The following is a 12,322-nucleotide window of genomic DNA, read 5'->3' as shown; positions in this document are numbered from 1 at the left end:
CCTCCCCAGTCCTCCCTCCCTTGTTCTTTAAGGCCCTCCCTCCCTCTTCTCCCCTGGCCCCTTTTGCCAGCTCCACTCAATCCCTTTCTGGTTTCTCTCACCTCACCAGCTCTTTTCCAGATGTAGCATCCCAAAAGTCAAGGAACTGGACAAAGACACGCTGTGTGGCACACTGAGGAAGGAGGTGGGGAAGGTAAACGTAGTGTTGACCCTCACACACTTGACAAGCCCCACTCACACCAGACACCATTCCTAAGACTGAGCCCTGGCTTCCCACACCCTGACCCGGAGATGCCATCGCCTCGTCCCTGTCCCTGGGTGTTTACTGTGGCCCATGCCCACCTGAGGCCCAGGTTGGGACAGAGCTGGAAGGGAAGACACTCAGCATAATCTACTCTGGTCCTCATGGTCCCCATCTCTCATGGGGATGGCCCTGGGCCCCTCCCAGGAGAAAGTCCTACACGCACACCCATTTACCTGTGTGCCATTGAGGCACCCCAAACCCACATCCAAAGCCAGCACACTCCCTTGAGGCCTCACTGTCCTCATCTGCAGAAGAATAATACCTTAGAAGGTTTTATGAGGATTAAATGAGATAATATATGTGCCTGGCACATTTTCAGTGTTTAATAAATTCCCGCTGTCATTGCTGTGACCTTTCCCCACTCCCACATTTCCTCTGCTGCTAGATTATAAACTCCTTGCCATGTGGGCTGGGTCTCATCTTTGTATAGTCGGTGGCTAATTCAGGGCCTGGAATACAGTAGGTGCTTATCAATGCTGGATGAATTGATAAAAAATATGCATTAACCAGGCCTCCACAGGATTTAAAGTTTATTCTTTCCAAGGGGTTCTGACATTCTTTTTTTTTTTTTGTAATATAGATTTTGGTTTTTTATTTGCGTGCATGTGTGCGTATGTTTTTTTAAGATAATTTCAACTTTTAGATTTAGGGGGTACATATACAGGTTTGTTACATGGATATGTTGCATGATGGTGAGTTTTGGGGTGCCACTGATCCCGTCACCCAGGTAGTTAGCACAATACCCAATAGTTAGTTTTTCAACCCTTTCCCCACTCCTTCCCTCCCCGACCAGTAGTCCCGAGTGTCTATTATTGCCATCTTTATGTCCATGAGTATACAAAGTTAAGCTCTCACTTACAAGTGAGAACATGGGGTTTTTGGTTTTCTGTTCCTGCATTATTCGCTTAGGCTAATGGCCTCCAGCTGCATCCATGTTGCTGCAAAGGACATGGTTTTGTTCTTTTTTATAACTGCATGACATTCCTAAAGGGTCAATGCTGAGGGAGTCTGCCGTCTGTTATCAGATGAGATGTCCCTCATCTAAGCCCCGCTCCCTGGGCCAGGGACAGTGTGGGCAGATTGGGTTGGGTAAGATGCCTTCGGCAGAATCTCACCCCAAGGTGGACTGGAGCTGCGGTCTGGGTGCTGGCTCCCTAAGGCTGCGTTCCCCAATCAGCATTCCAGACAGGAGCGAACCAGGATGCAGGGGGACTGGGGGGGGGAGTGAACATTGGGAGGGGGGATGTGGCTCTGTCAGGAAATGAAGGCCGCCATCTTGTCCAGCACCCTCACGTCTTGCCTCCCCACCCCCTTGAAGTTGCCAGGCTTTGCTCTGGCCACCAGGAGAGAGATCTCCTGAGAGAAGGCCACTTGGGGAGACAGCAGCTCCCTCCCAGCTCTTTATCTGCCTGCTGCTGTCAGTCAGCCCAACAGGAGATAAGCCCGGAGCTGTCTGGGCCTGAGCCCAGAGGGAGAACATAATTAAAAAGCCAGTGCTGGCCTGGCGGGGTGCCGGGGTGTGGGGGAGCACCTGAGGATCTCAGCTGGGGACATGGAGAGGACCCAGGGGGAAACAGTCCCTTCTTTGAGAAAGAGCAGGGTACTCAGCACTCACTGAACAGCCTTGCAAATAAAGGGCAGCAGGCTACCAGCCCAGGGAAGATTTGCCTGGCACTTACCCCGCGGACAGGAAAACCAGAGGGAATCTGACCTCAAACTTCTATCCCACATCCTTCATTTGACTTTGCTTCCCATTCCCACCTCACTTCTTCAAGGCATGTGATTACTTGGGTGGGGGTCTTGGGAGGCCCTAGATCATTGAGACATGGTCCTGAGAAATGCTATGGAGGCCTTCATGCTGCAAGGATGAAAGCCATGCATTCTCTTATTCATTCAATCAACACAAAGGGGGTTGTGAAGCCAAAGTCGAATCAAGGTGAAGCCAAAGTCGATGTGGCCCGTGCCCACGTATGTAGCGCCTATGCTCAAATGGGAAACAGAGAGTAACAGACATCGCTCAGAAACAGAACGCAGCACAACAAATGGATAGAGATACTCTTGGGGAGAAAAACTCAGCTCTGTGGGGGGATGACAGAGGATGCTGGGCACACTGGTCTGGCCTCCCTGCAGAGGGGACCCAAGTTGACCATGAAGGATGAGTAGGGGGTTACTGGTTTAAAAATAGGCATGGGGTGGGCCTTCCAGGCGGAGCAGCAAGCACACGGATGGAAGGAACAGGACACATGTCCGGAGTGGAAACTGCTGGGACCCGCAGGGTGTGTTTGGGGACCATGGTGATGCTGGGCTGGAGAGGCCAGCAGGGGCCCAACCCCACAGAGCCATAGGCCACCTTAAGCTTTGGTTCTCTGTCCAAGAAGCAAGGGAACCCATTGGTGGGTAGAAGAGGGTAGTGGGGTAGCAGAGACCTGTCCAGTTTATGTGTCCAGAATGTTTGTTCTGGCCAGTGGGTGGAAGATGGATTCTTGGGCAAGAGTAGATTCAAGAGGCAGATCAGGAGCTGCAGTCCAGGCAGAGGTGGTGGTGGCCTGGGACAGGGTGCTGGTGGCCATGAAGGGAGGATGTGGATGGATACAAGGGCTTTTCCAGAGAAGACACACGGGTCTTGGCGATGGATTGGCTGTGTGTGTGTGTTGCGGGCGTGGGGGTGGGGGGTGGTGAGAAGGAGGTGCAGGAATGACTCCCAGGTTTTGGCCTCTACACCTGGAAGAATGTGGCTCCCCTTACTTTGGTGACTATTGGGGTTGGCCCTCACCTACCAAGCGCTCACTGCAGTGGGCAGCCTCACTGAAGTCAGAGAAGGAGGGACGTGGTGAGCTATTCCAACGCTCTCATTCTGCAGAGGCAACATCTGAGGCTTAGGGATTACCGGACACATAAAAGATGGGGTCAGAGCCTGAGCCCCTCGACTCCCCTCCGCGCATGGTCCGTTCGGGAGAATTCAAGGCTGAACTTGAGGCTCCCTGGGCTCTAGCCCTGACTGTGCGCCAACGCTTTGAGTGAATCCCAGCAGGTCACATGCTTTCAAGCCTCAGTTTCTCTACCTGTAAAATGAAAGGAAGAGAATGGCCACTTCTCCTCTTCTCAGGGGAGATTGGTAGTTATCCTGCGGTCACTTCCTTCCCAGGAACTGGGAAGTTCTTGGGGAAAATGAAAACAATGATGCTCTGATTGCTTGGGGGTGTCTGAAATGGGAAAACTAGGTTGAGGGGACCTGGGGGAGCCTCTTCCCACTTCCTGCCCTTCCTGTGTCTCGCAGGTTCTGAAGGCTGAGTAGCCAGCGGGATGCCCGGCTTGCTGAATTGGATCACAGGGGCAGCCCTGCCCCTCACCGCATCTGATGTTACCTCCTGTGTCAGTGGTTATGCCCTGGGCCTAACTGCCTCCCTCACCTATGGCAACCTGGAAGCCCAGCCCTTCCAGGGTAAGGACACCTGCTGGGGCCTCCCCGGGACCACCCCCTCCTCCACATTGAATCCCTGTCTTGACATTTACTCGCTGACTGACCCTAGGCAAGTCATGCCACCCCTCCGAGTCTGTTTCCTCATCTATAAAATGGTGAGACTATTTCTGCTTCGCAGGCCTCAAAGCTAATAGCAAGGAGGGTCAGGGTTTGAGCTGAGGAGGTTTGGATTCAGCCCCAGCCAACTGTCCTTGCACTTTTCTTTTTCTCTGAGACAGGGTCTCATTCTGTCGCCCAGGCTTGAATGCAGTGGTGCGATCACGGCTCACTGCAGCCTCCACCTCCCGGGCTCAAGAGATTCTCCCACCTCAGCCTCCCAAGTAGCTGGGACTACAGGCATGTGCCACCACACCCAACTAATTTTTGCATGTTTTGTAGAGACGGGGTTTTGCCATGTTGCCCAGTCTGGTCTCGAACCCCTGAGCTCAAGCAATCCACCCACCTCGGCCTCCCAAAGTACTGGGATTACAGGCATGAGCCACAGCGCCAGACTGTCCCCACATTTTTACAGTCCACAAGGCACACTGTCCACAGGTCAGTCCCACACTTTCTCCAGGGAGCCTCACAAGAGGAGAGGCATCAAGACTCAGTCAAAGCCAGGAGCCTCCACTCCTAGCCATGGTTCTTGCTCCTATGACCCTGGGGAAGCTGCCACTCCCTCAAAATCACTATGCTCCTCTCTGCTGTCCAGATGCCCTGGATTGTGGCAGAGCAGATGAGGTAATACAGAAGGCAGGACTTTGTGGACTGAGAAACCATCTGTGAATATGAACCACGGTCAGGGATGTGGAGTCACACTGGCCTGCCAGAGTCATTTGTAAATCACACTCCTCTCCTACCACTTCAGGAGGGGAATTGTGGGAAGGCTAGGAGGGCACCGGCCAGGATTCCCTTCGTATCCGCAGTGATGGGGCCTCATAACCACCAAACTTCATGTCTTTGGTCACCAACCTTTGGTGACCAAACCTCAGCTCCACCTGAGGTTCTGAAACCCCTGCAGGCTGCCCTGAGGACCAACACTACCCAAAGGGAGCTGCAGGGAAACTTTCTTCCCCTTAGAAATCTCCTGGGTAGGGCAAATGGCCCTGTTCCTGTGTTCCAGGAAACCTAGAGAGGGTGACTTAAATGAGAATCCACCTGCGGACTCAGGGGGCTAAATACCAAATAACTTCCAGCAGCCCTTTGGCTTTCCACATGCAGAAGGAACAAGTGCCCCCATTTTACAGATGAGGAAACTGAGGCCCAGAGGGAGCGGAGGTCGGGGTTTGTGAGGGGCTTACCCTGGACCCAGCATTGTGCTGTTCCAATATTAAGAGGGTAGATAAAATAAGACCTTAATACTGTAAATGTGATCCCCAGCCACCAGCATTACTCAGAAGCTGCTTAGAACTGCAGGACGTCTGGCCCTACCCCAGAGCTACTGAATCTGAATCTGCATTTTAACAAAATCCGAGGTCATTCGTGAGCTTCGAAATTTTGAGAAGCACTAAGATATAATAATGTGTGGCACGTGGCTTAATAAATGATGCCTATTTTTTCGATTCTCACTATAAACCCTGGGAATTAGCCTTCCTTATCCCCATCTTACAGGTGGTGCTAGGAGGCCTGGAGAAGCTAAGTGTCTTATCCAAGGTCACCTGGCTAGGAAACATGATGGGGTCTGGATTAGAACCCTAGTCTTCCTCCAAAGCCCCAATCTTACATGCCACAGGTGGCAAACTTGTGGCCCACAGACAAAACTGACCACACAGATGTGCTATATGAGGCCCACACAAGTCCCATAGAAACCCATGTTTTCATTCTCTTGGAAAATCAGAAGTTCTGGCCACACCAGGCTCACACACCTGCAAAATAAGAGCTGGCCCTGCTGCTGTGCTTACCCACCTGGTCCCAGTCTGGCTCTCTGCCGAGAGGCCTCTCGGCATCCACTAAGTGGCAGTGGGCACCACCCAACGGGCAGGCCAAGGGTTCAGCTTCCTTCCAGGCAAGGGGTGTGCAGGGTGGGCCTGGGGCGCCCCACGATACTGGGCCCTGTTCCTATAGGCCTCTTCGTGTACCCCCTGGATGAGTGCACCACCGTGATCGGCTTTGAGGCAGTCATTGCCGACCGTGTCGTGACAGTACAGATCAAGGACAAAGCCAAGCTGGAGAGTGGCCACTTCGATGCCTCCCATGTTCGATCCCCAACAGTCACAGGTAAGGAGACCAGAAGGGCTGCCGCGGGACCTGGGTTTGGCCAGCCAGAGGCTTCCTGGGCTGGAGCCTCAGGCCAGCTGCAAGGATAGCAGTGGGATATGAGGGAGAAAGAGCACTGAACTAGTCAAGAATCTTGGACGGAATCCTGTGCCACCTTGGGCCAATAATGAACTTCTCTGAACCTCAGCTTCACTGTCTGTAAGACAGAGGTAATTGACTTTCTGTAGTCACCTCAAAAGTGTGAGGATCAAAGGAAGGGAGGCAACAAAAGGATTTTAAAGGTCTCTCTAGAGAACAGAATAACATATCTTTTAAGTTCAGAGGCTGTGGGACGAGTCACACCAGGATTTGACTTCCTTTCCTGTTGCTCACAAATGGTGGAGCTTAGAGAAAAAATGAACCCCCTCTGTAAAATGGAATAAATAGCTGTCCTCACCCGATGCTCAACCAGGATAATGCACGCAGAGGACTCACATCACAGTAAATACTCAAAGCATGGCTACTAATGCCTGCTACTGAGGAAACTGAGGCTCAGAGAGGGAGAGCAACTGGCTCAAGGTCAGTAAAAGACAGCTGTTACTGCCTTTTAGGCAGCACGTCACACAGCATGTTAGTGGAAGAGCCAGGGCTAGAACGTAGACCAGGTATAATATAATGTAAGAGATTCTTACTATTGAATCTACGATCAAGGTGAAGTTTGTTCACGTGGTTATTAAAATGTTCGGTGAGCACTCATCCTGTGTAACGTGCAAAGTTGTCCCTGAGTTGTTATGATTTATCACAGTCTGAAAGTCTAGTTAGGATCTGTCTAGGAGTAACCATGATGGGAGCAGGGGGTGGAAAGTGGCTGTGTCAAGAGAGGTTGTGATGATGTTAGAGGAAAAGACCAGCCCAGATCAGGGACCAAGGAGGTGTTCACGGAGGGGTTGCGTGGGTGGGTAGACTGGCTAATTAGGGATGAAGGAATGGGTGTTTTGATAAAAGGAAAGAGCATGAGCAAAACTATGGATCCCCAAGGTGGAGGATGCTTCGATTTGGTTCTTGGGGTGGGAAGTAGAGTTTGGAGGATGAAAATGTAACCTTCTGTTGGGGGTTTTGTGAGTCCAAGTTTTCCACTCCCAGCAAGGTAGAGTGGAAAGTTCACAGGCCTAGAGTCAGACGCATGGGGGTTCAGATCCTGCTTCAATGGGTTACTTATTCACAAGTCACACCCTCAAGCTGAGCCTTGATTTTTCCCATCAGCGAAATGGGGCCACTCACACTTACCACAAGAGCAATCTTAGAGGGGATCAGAGATAATCTATGTACAGCCTCTGACGCCAGCCTGGCACTTAGGGAACATTCTGCAAGAGGGGGTTTCCATCGCCCCTCATTCCTGCACACCGGGAAAGGTGACCTTGGATGAGGATTTGGAGCGGATCCTGTTCGTGGCCAACCTGGGGACCATTGCCCCCATGGAGAATGTCACCATCTTCATCAGCACCTCCTCGGAGCTCCCAACGCTGCCCAGCGGGGCTGTGAGGGTCCTTCTGCCTGCTGTCTGTGCCCCAACCGTGCCCCAGTTCTGCACCAAGAGCACTGGCACCTCCAACCAACAGGCCCAGGGGTAAGGAAGCCCTGCTCAGACCAATCAGAGTCCCAGGTGGGCAGCAGAGAGTGCGTCAGGTGACATTAGTAGGGGACAGGGTGGGGGGAGACAGGGAGGAGATGGGGAGGCGCTGCTGTACGATTGCCACCCTCTGAGCCATTTGCTTCTCCCCTGCTCACTTTTAGAACACTTAAAAGTGTCCCTGAAATGCCCCTGTAATGGTACTGGCCAGAAGTTACGAAATTTGGACAGCTTGGAATCAGCATTTCCAAGCTGTCCAAATTTCATAACTTTACTCAAGAGGTACTTTCTGAGCACCTACAATGTGCCAGACACTGGGCTGGTTGTTAGGGCTGACACTGGGCTGGTTGTTAGAGAAAGAGAAAAACCGACATGTTTCCTGACATTTTGGAACTTGGTGGAAGACCATTATACAATGAATAACACAACTAATTATGTGACTAATTCTGTACTGGAATGCGTTATTGACTGAAAAGTACAAGGAAGGAGAAGTTCATTGGGCTAAGAGTATAAAAGAGGGACCCAACCCCGGGGGACCAGGGGCCGGGCCAGGCTTCTCCGAGGAGTGATGTTTCAGCTGAGAACTGAACGATGCAGAGGATGCAGGCACAGAGAGGAGCGTTCCCGTGGGTGAGAGAAGCAGTAACAAAGGCCCTGGGTTAGCAAGGACAGGGCCCTGGAGAGGAACAGAAGCACAGGTGGCACGCAATGAGGCTGCAGAGGCATTGGTCACCCTTTGGCCCTGGCTAAGACTGCGTTTCTCCCAAAAGCAACAAGGAACCATTAAGAGGGTTTTCGACAGGATGGGGAGGGGAACATGACAAGCCCAGTACTTGGGCAGTTTCTCTGTCCTCCCCTGGTGTATAGGAGGGAAAAGGAGGTGGGTCACAGTCTAAGGCACTTACAGCTGAGATCATTTTCTATGAAAATAAGTGCTATAGGGGATGGAAGGGGACAGAGTGGGACAAGTGCTATTTTAGCTCCAATGGACAAGAACTGGCATCATTTGTGGCCTGACCTGAATGAAGGGGGCAAGCCATGGACGTATTCTAGAGGGAAAATTTTGTGCAGGGAGAGTCACAAGTGCAAAGGCCCTGAGGCAGCAGCAGGTGCCATGTGTCACGGCAGCAGCAGAAAGGCTAGGGTGGCTATCGCAGAGTGAGAGAGGAAAGGAGAGAGGTCAGATGGGTGGTGACAAGTGGGATCGTGCAGGGCCTTGAAGGACAACACTTGGCACAACAGAGAAGCTGGTGGCATAAGCCAGTCTCAGACCAAAGAGCGCCAGCCTGTGTGTTGTCTTTGTAAGTGCTGCCAGTGACAATGAGCCTTGTGCATTTGAGAGGCAGGGCCTAGCTGGGACATCGGGACCTCAGTGGATCAGGGAACAAGAAGCTCAGGTGGCCCTGATGCCACTGAGCGGGTCCTAATACGCTTATTCCTGCCCATTCCAGCAGGCAGAGTTAAGAGTGACACTCTTGGGAAAAGATTGCCTCAAACCCCTGTGAATCTCAAAGGAGCTCAGATAGAGTGACACAAGACAAAATTCAAAAACCAGATGATGCCAAGTATTAGTGAGGAGAGGGGGGATGCTTGTTCACTGCTAATGGAATTAGGAATGGGGACATCCACGCTGGAAAGCAATCTGGCAATCCTTGGTGTGGCCTTTCACCCAGGGATCATGGAGAAGTTCTTTCACAAGTCCAAAGGGAGCACGGACAGGGATATTCATGGTGGCGTTATTTGTGGATGCAGGGAGGCTGAGCTGGGAACAACAAGTACAATGTAATGGATGCCCCCAAGTGACACCAAGTTAGCAGTGAGGACTTGGGTTTGCAGCCACCTGGGTAGAGTTTTAAGACATAACATGGTGCCAAAAAAAGTAAGAGATCGAGGGAGACTCATAATATAAGGCAATCGTGTCAGCTTAAAGCACACTCACACCCAAATGCTGCCAAGTATTTTACAAGGATGTGTGCATATGGAGGGACATAGATTAAAGACCTTAGGGGGTGTGCCTGTGGAGACAGAGCAGGATGGGAGATGGGGTGGAGATTGCAAAGAAAGAGGGTCCCGAAATGTGAGCACTCAGCAGGTGACAGACACTTGGCTAAGCCATTGCTCCTGGAGTCCTCAAAGCAACTGCAAAGTATTGTCCCATTTAAAGGATGGGAAAACAAACACTTAGAGGAGAAATGACTCGCAGGGCTTGCAGCTCACAGAGACAGAGCAGAGATTCAGGACGTGGTGTGACGCAGTACAAACTCTTTCACCATGGAGCCAGACAGACCTAGGCTAGGAGATCTGGGCCAGGACTCTGCCAAATCTTAATAGTGGGAATGGAGGCCGAGACGGGCGGATCACGAGGTCGGGAGATTGAGACCATCCTGGCTAACACAGTGAAACTCCATCTCTACTAAAAACAAAAAAATGAGCCGTGCGTAGTGGCGGGCACCTGTAGTCCCAGCTACTCGGGAGGCTGAGGCAGGAGAATGGCGTGAACCCGGGAGGCGGAGCTTGCAGAGAGCCAAGATAGCACCACTGCACTCCAGCCTGGGTGACTGAGCAAGACTGCGTCTCAAAAAAAAAAAAAAAAAAAATAGTGGGAACTTGTGCCAGTCACCTCACCACACTGAGCTTCAGTGTCCCCGCATGGAAAGTGGAGACCCTGACATCTTCCTCCCAGAGCTGTGGTGAGAACGATGTGAGCTACCCCTCGGGAGCACCGTGCCTGGTGCCTGGCCCCGTGTGGGTGCTCCTTGGAGGTGGCTGTGCCTTACATCAGAATCCAGGCTCTCCCTGGGGTGAGGTTGAGTGGGAGAGTACGGGTCTGGGGGCCCCCTTGGTGGGCTGGGCTGCCTGGAACTCATCATCCTCTCCTTGTCTTCTCGCGCTGGGCCCCTTCTTCCACCCTGGCTGGTCTCCTTTCCTTCCCCCGGCCCTTTTCCAGCAAAGACAGGCACTGCTTCGGTGCCTGGGACCCAGGCTCCTGGAATAAGTTGTGCCTGGCGACTCTCCTGAACACCGATGTGTCCAACCCCATGGAGTATGAGTTCAACTTCCAGCTGGAGATCCGTGGGCCATGTCTGCTCGCAGGTGAGAGGGAGACATCCAGATGGGATGGGTGGCCTTCAGGCCAAAAGCCAAAGGCTGTCAGGGATGGGACGGGGGTGGGAAGGAAAGCCAACTGGCCCAGATGGCAGACTTACTAAAGTACACAAAGCCTGTGGACCCCCATTTCCCATGGCCCCAACAAGCAGCCCAAAGATAAGTCCCTTCCTGGGATGGATTTCAAGGCAACCGACTTTCACCCCAGTGGCTTCCTTGGAAGAATGTCTGTGGGGAATAGTGGCCCTTGGTCCTCTCCTGGAGGCCACAGCTGTAAAGCTGCTTCCTGGTTCTCACCTTGTCTGCATATCAGAAGCACCCAGAGACACCCAAACATCCTGCATCCTAGATCCCACCCCCCAGAGATTCTGGGGTGAGTTCCAAGCATGGAAACATTTAAAAGCTTCCCAGGAGATTCTAACATGTAACCAGGATTAAGAACCATTGCTCTGAAGCTTCTCCCCACAACCACTCAGAGCCTTAAAAGGACACTAGGATATGGTTTCTTGTCAGTGCGTCCTCTCCTAGAGCAACATTGCATTCCAGTGTGAGGTGCGTTTATGGAGCACCCATCAAAAAAGCGCCCTCTGACGGAGCGCTGAGAGCCATCTGCTTGGCAGCATGCTGGGGTCTGTGCGTGCCCTATAAGAATGCAACTCCTCCGACCCCCACTGGATCCTGAGTTCAGAGCAGGAAGAGTCATCAGACACCATCTATCTAAGCTTTCATTTTACAGGTGGGGAAATTGAGGCAGCCTGGCCATGGTCACACTGCAGGTCAGGAGCCCCTAATGGGGCTGGCATGTCACTCATCTCTGGCCTGGATCTTGGTGTGCCCCAGCGAACTCCTCTCTCTCCTGACCTCATGAGCCTATATCCCCCTTGCCTTTCTATGCCACTCAGGGGTGGAGAGTCCCACGCATGAGATTCGTGCCGACGCCGCCCCATCTGCCCGCTCGGCCAAGAGCATCATCATCACCTTGGCCAACAAGCACACCTTTGACCGGCCTGTGGAGATCCTCATCCACCCCAGCGGTACGGTGCCCCACAACGGGCCCCTGGGCTGCCTGTGGGAGGGAGGAGGTGCTGATCCTGTGGGGACAGAACATGTGGCCCCCTGCCCAGCAGCTAGCTAGCCAGGGAAAGGGTCGGGGGGGTGTGGCCAAGGAGAGGAGACCCACTACTTGCCCCCTGGGAAAGTTGGCTCTAGCTGGTGGAATCGAGTGTCTCCTGCCGTGATTCAAGCTCCAGAGGCCTAGGGTCTCATCCACTCATCGGGGCACTTTACCCCCAGGCCAGCTGAACAGAGAGAGGATCTTTGAAACCCAAAGCTCAGTGATACCCTGGAAATTCTGTAGCCTCAAGGAGAAACTCTTGTCTGTTCAAGAATTCACAGAATGTCAGGACCTAAACACATCAGAGAGTCATTTAACCCCATCCTACTACCGTTTTACAGATAGCTCAGCTGAGGCCCAGAGAGGGGCAGTGAGTCACCCATGGCCACTAGGCTCCCCTGCCTCCCAGCTAAGGAGCCTTCCCTAGCCCTACACTGCTTCAGACAGCCAGGGCTTCCACCCCGCTTCCAAATGGGAGTCCCACCCCTGTGAGAATCTTGCACCTAAACCAAA

General features: G+C 52.5%; 1 protein-coding gene across 5 annotated transcripts in view; it reads left to right on the top strand.

Annotated features, from left to right (window-relative positions):
* The window catches only part of VWA5B1 (von Willebrand factor A domain containing 5B1), a 76,478-nt gene that overhangs the window by 24,019 nt on the left and 40,137 nt on the right, over positions 1 to 12,322 (top strand). For 4 of the 5 annotated variants that reach the window (XM_016955343.4, XM_016955346.4, XM_054680262.2 and 1 more), the window contains exons 2-6: positions 3,582 to 3,746; positions 5,829 to 5,981; positions 7,317 to 7,587; positions 10,538 to 10,683; positions 11,598 to 11,729. In XM_016955343.4, the coding sequence (XP_016810832.1) occupies positions 3,608 to 3,746; positions 5,829 to 5,981; positions 7,317 to 7,587; positions 10,538 to 10,683; positions 11,598 to 11,729 (841 nt within the window). In that variant the 5' untranslated portion in view covers positions 3,582 to 3,607. The remainder of the gene's footprint in view (positions 1 to 3,581; positions 3,747 to 5,828; positions 5,982 to 7,316; positions 7,588 to 10,537; positions 10,684 to 11,597; positions 11,730 to 12,322) is intronic. The other variant, XM_063804570.1, reaches the window with a different exon arrangement.

Source organism: Pan troglodytes, chromosome 1 (genome assembly GCF_028858775.2).
Source record: "Pan troglodytes isolate AG18354 chromosome 1, NHGRI_mPanTro3-v2.0_pri, whole genome shotgun sequence".
Classification (NCBI taxonomy): Eukaryota; Metazoa; Chordata; class Mammalia; order Primates; family Hominidae; genus Pan; species Pan troglodytes.
The sequence above is the reverse complement of the archived record's forward strand: the minus strand, read 5'-3'. Positions and strand labels throughout refer to the sequence as shown.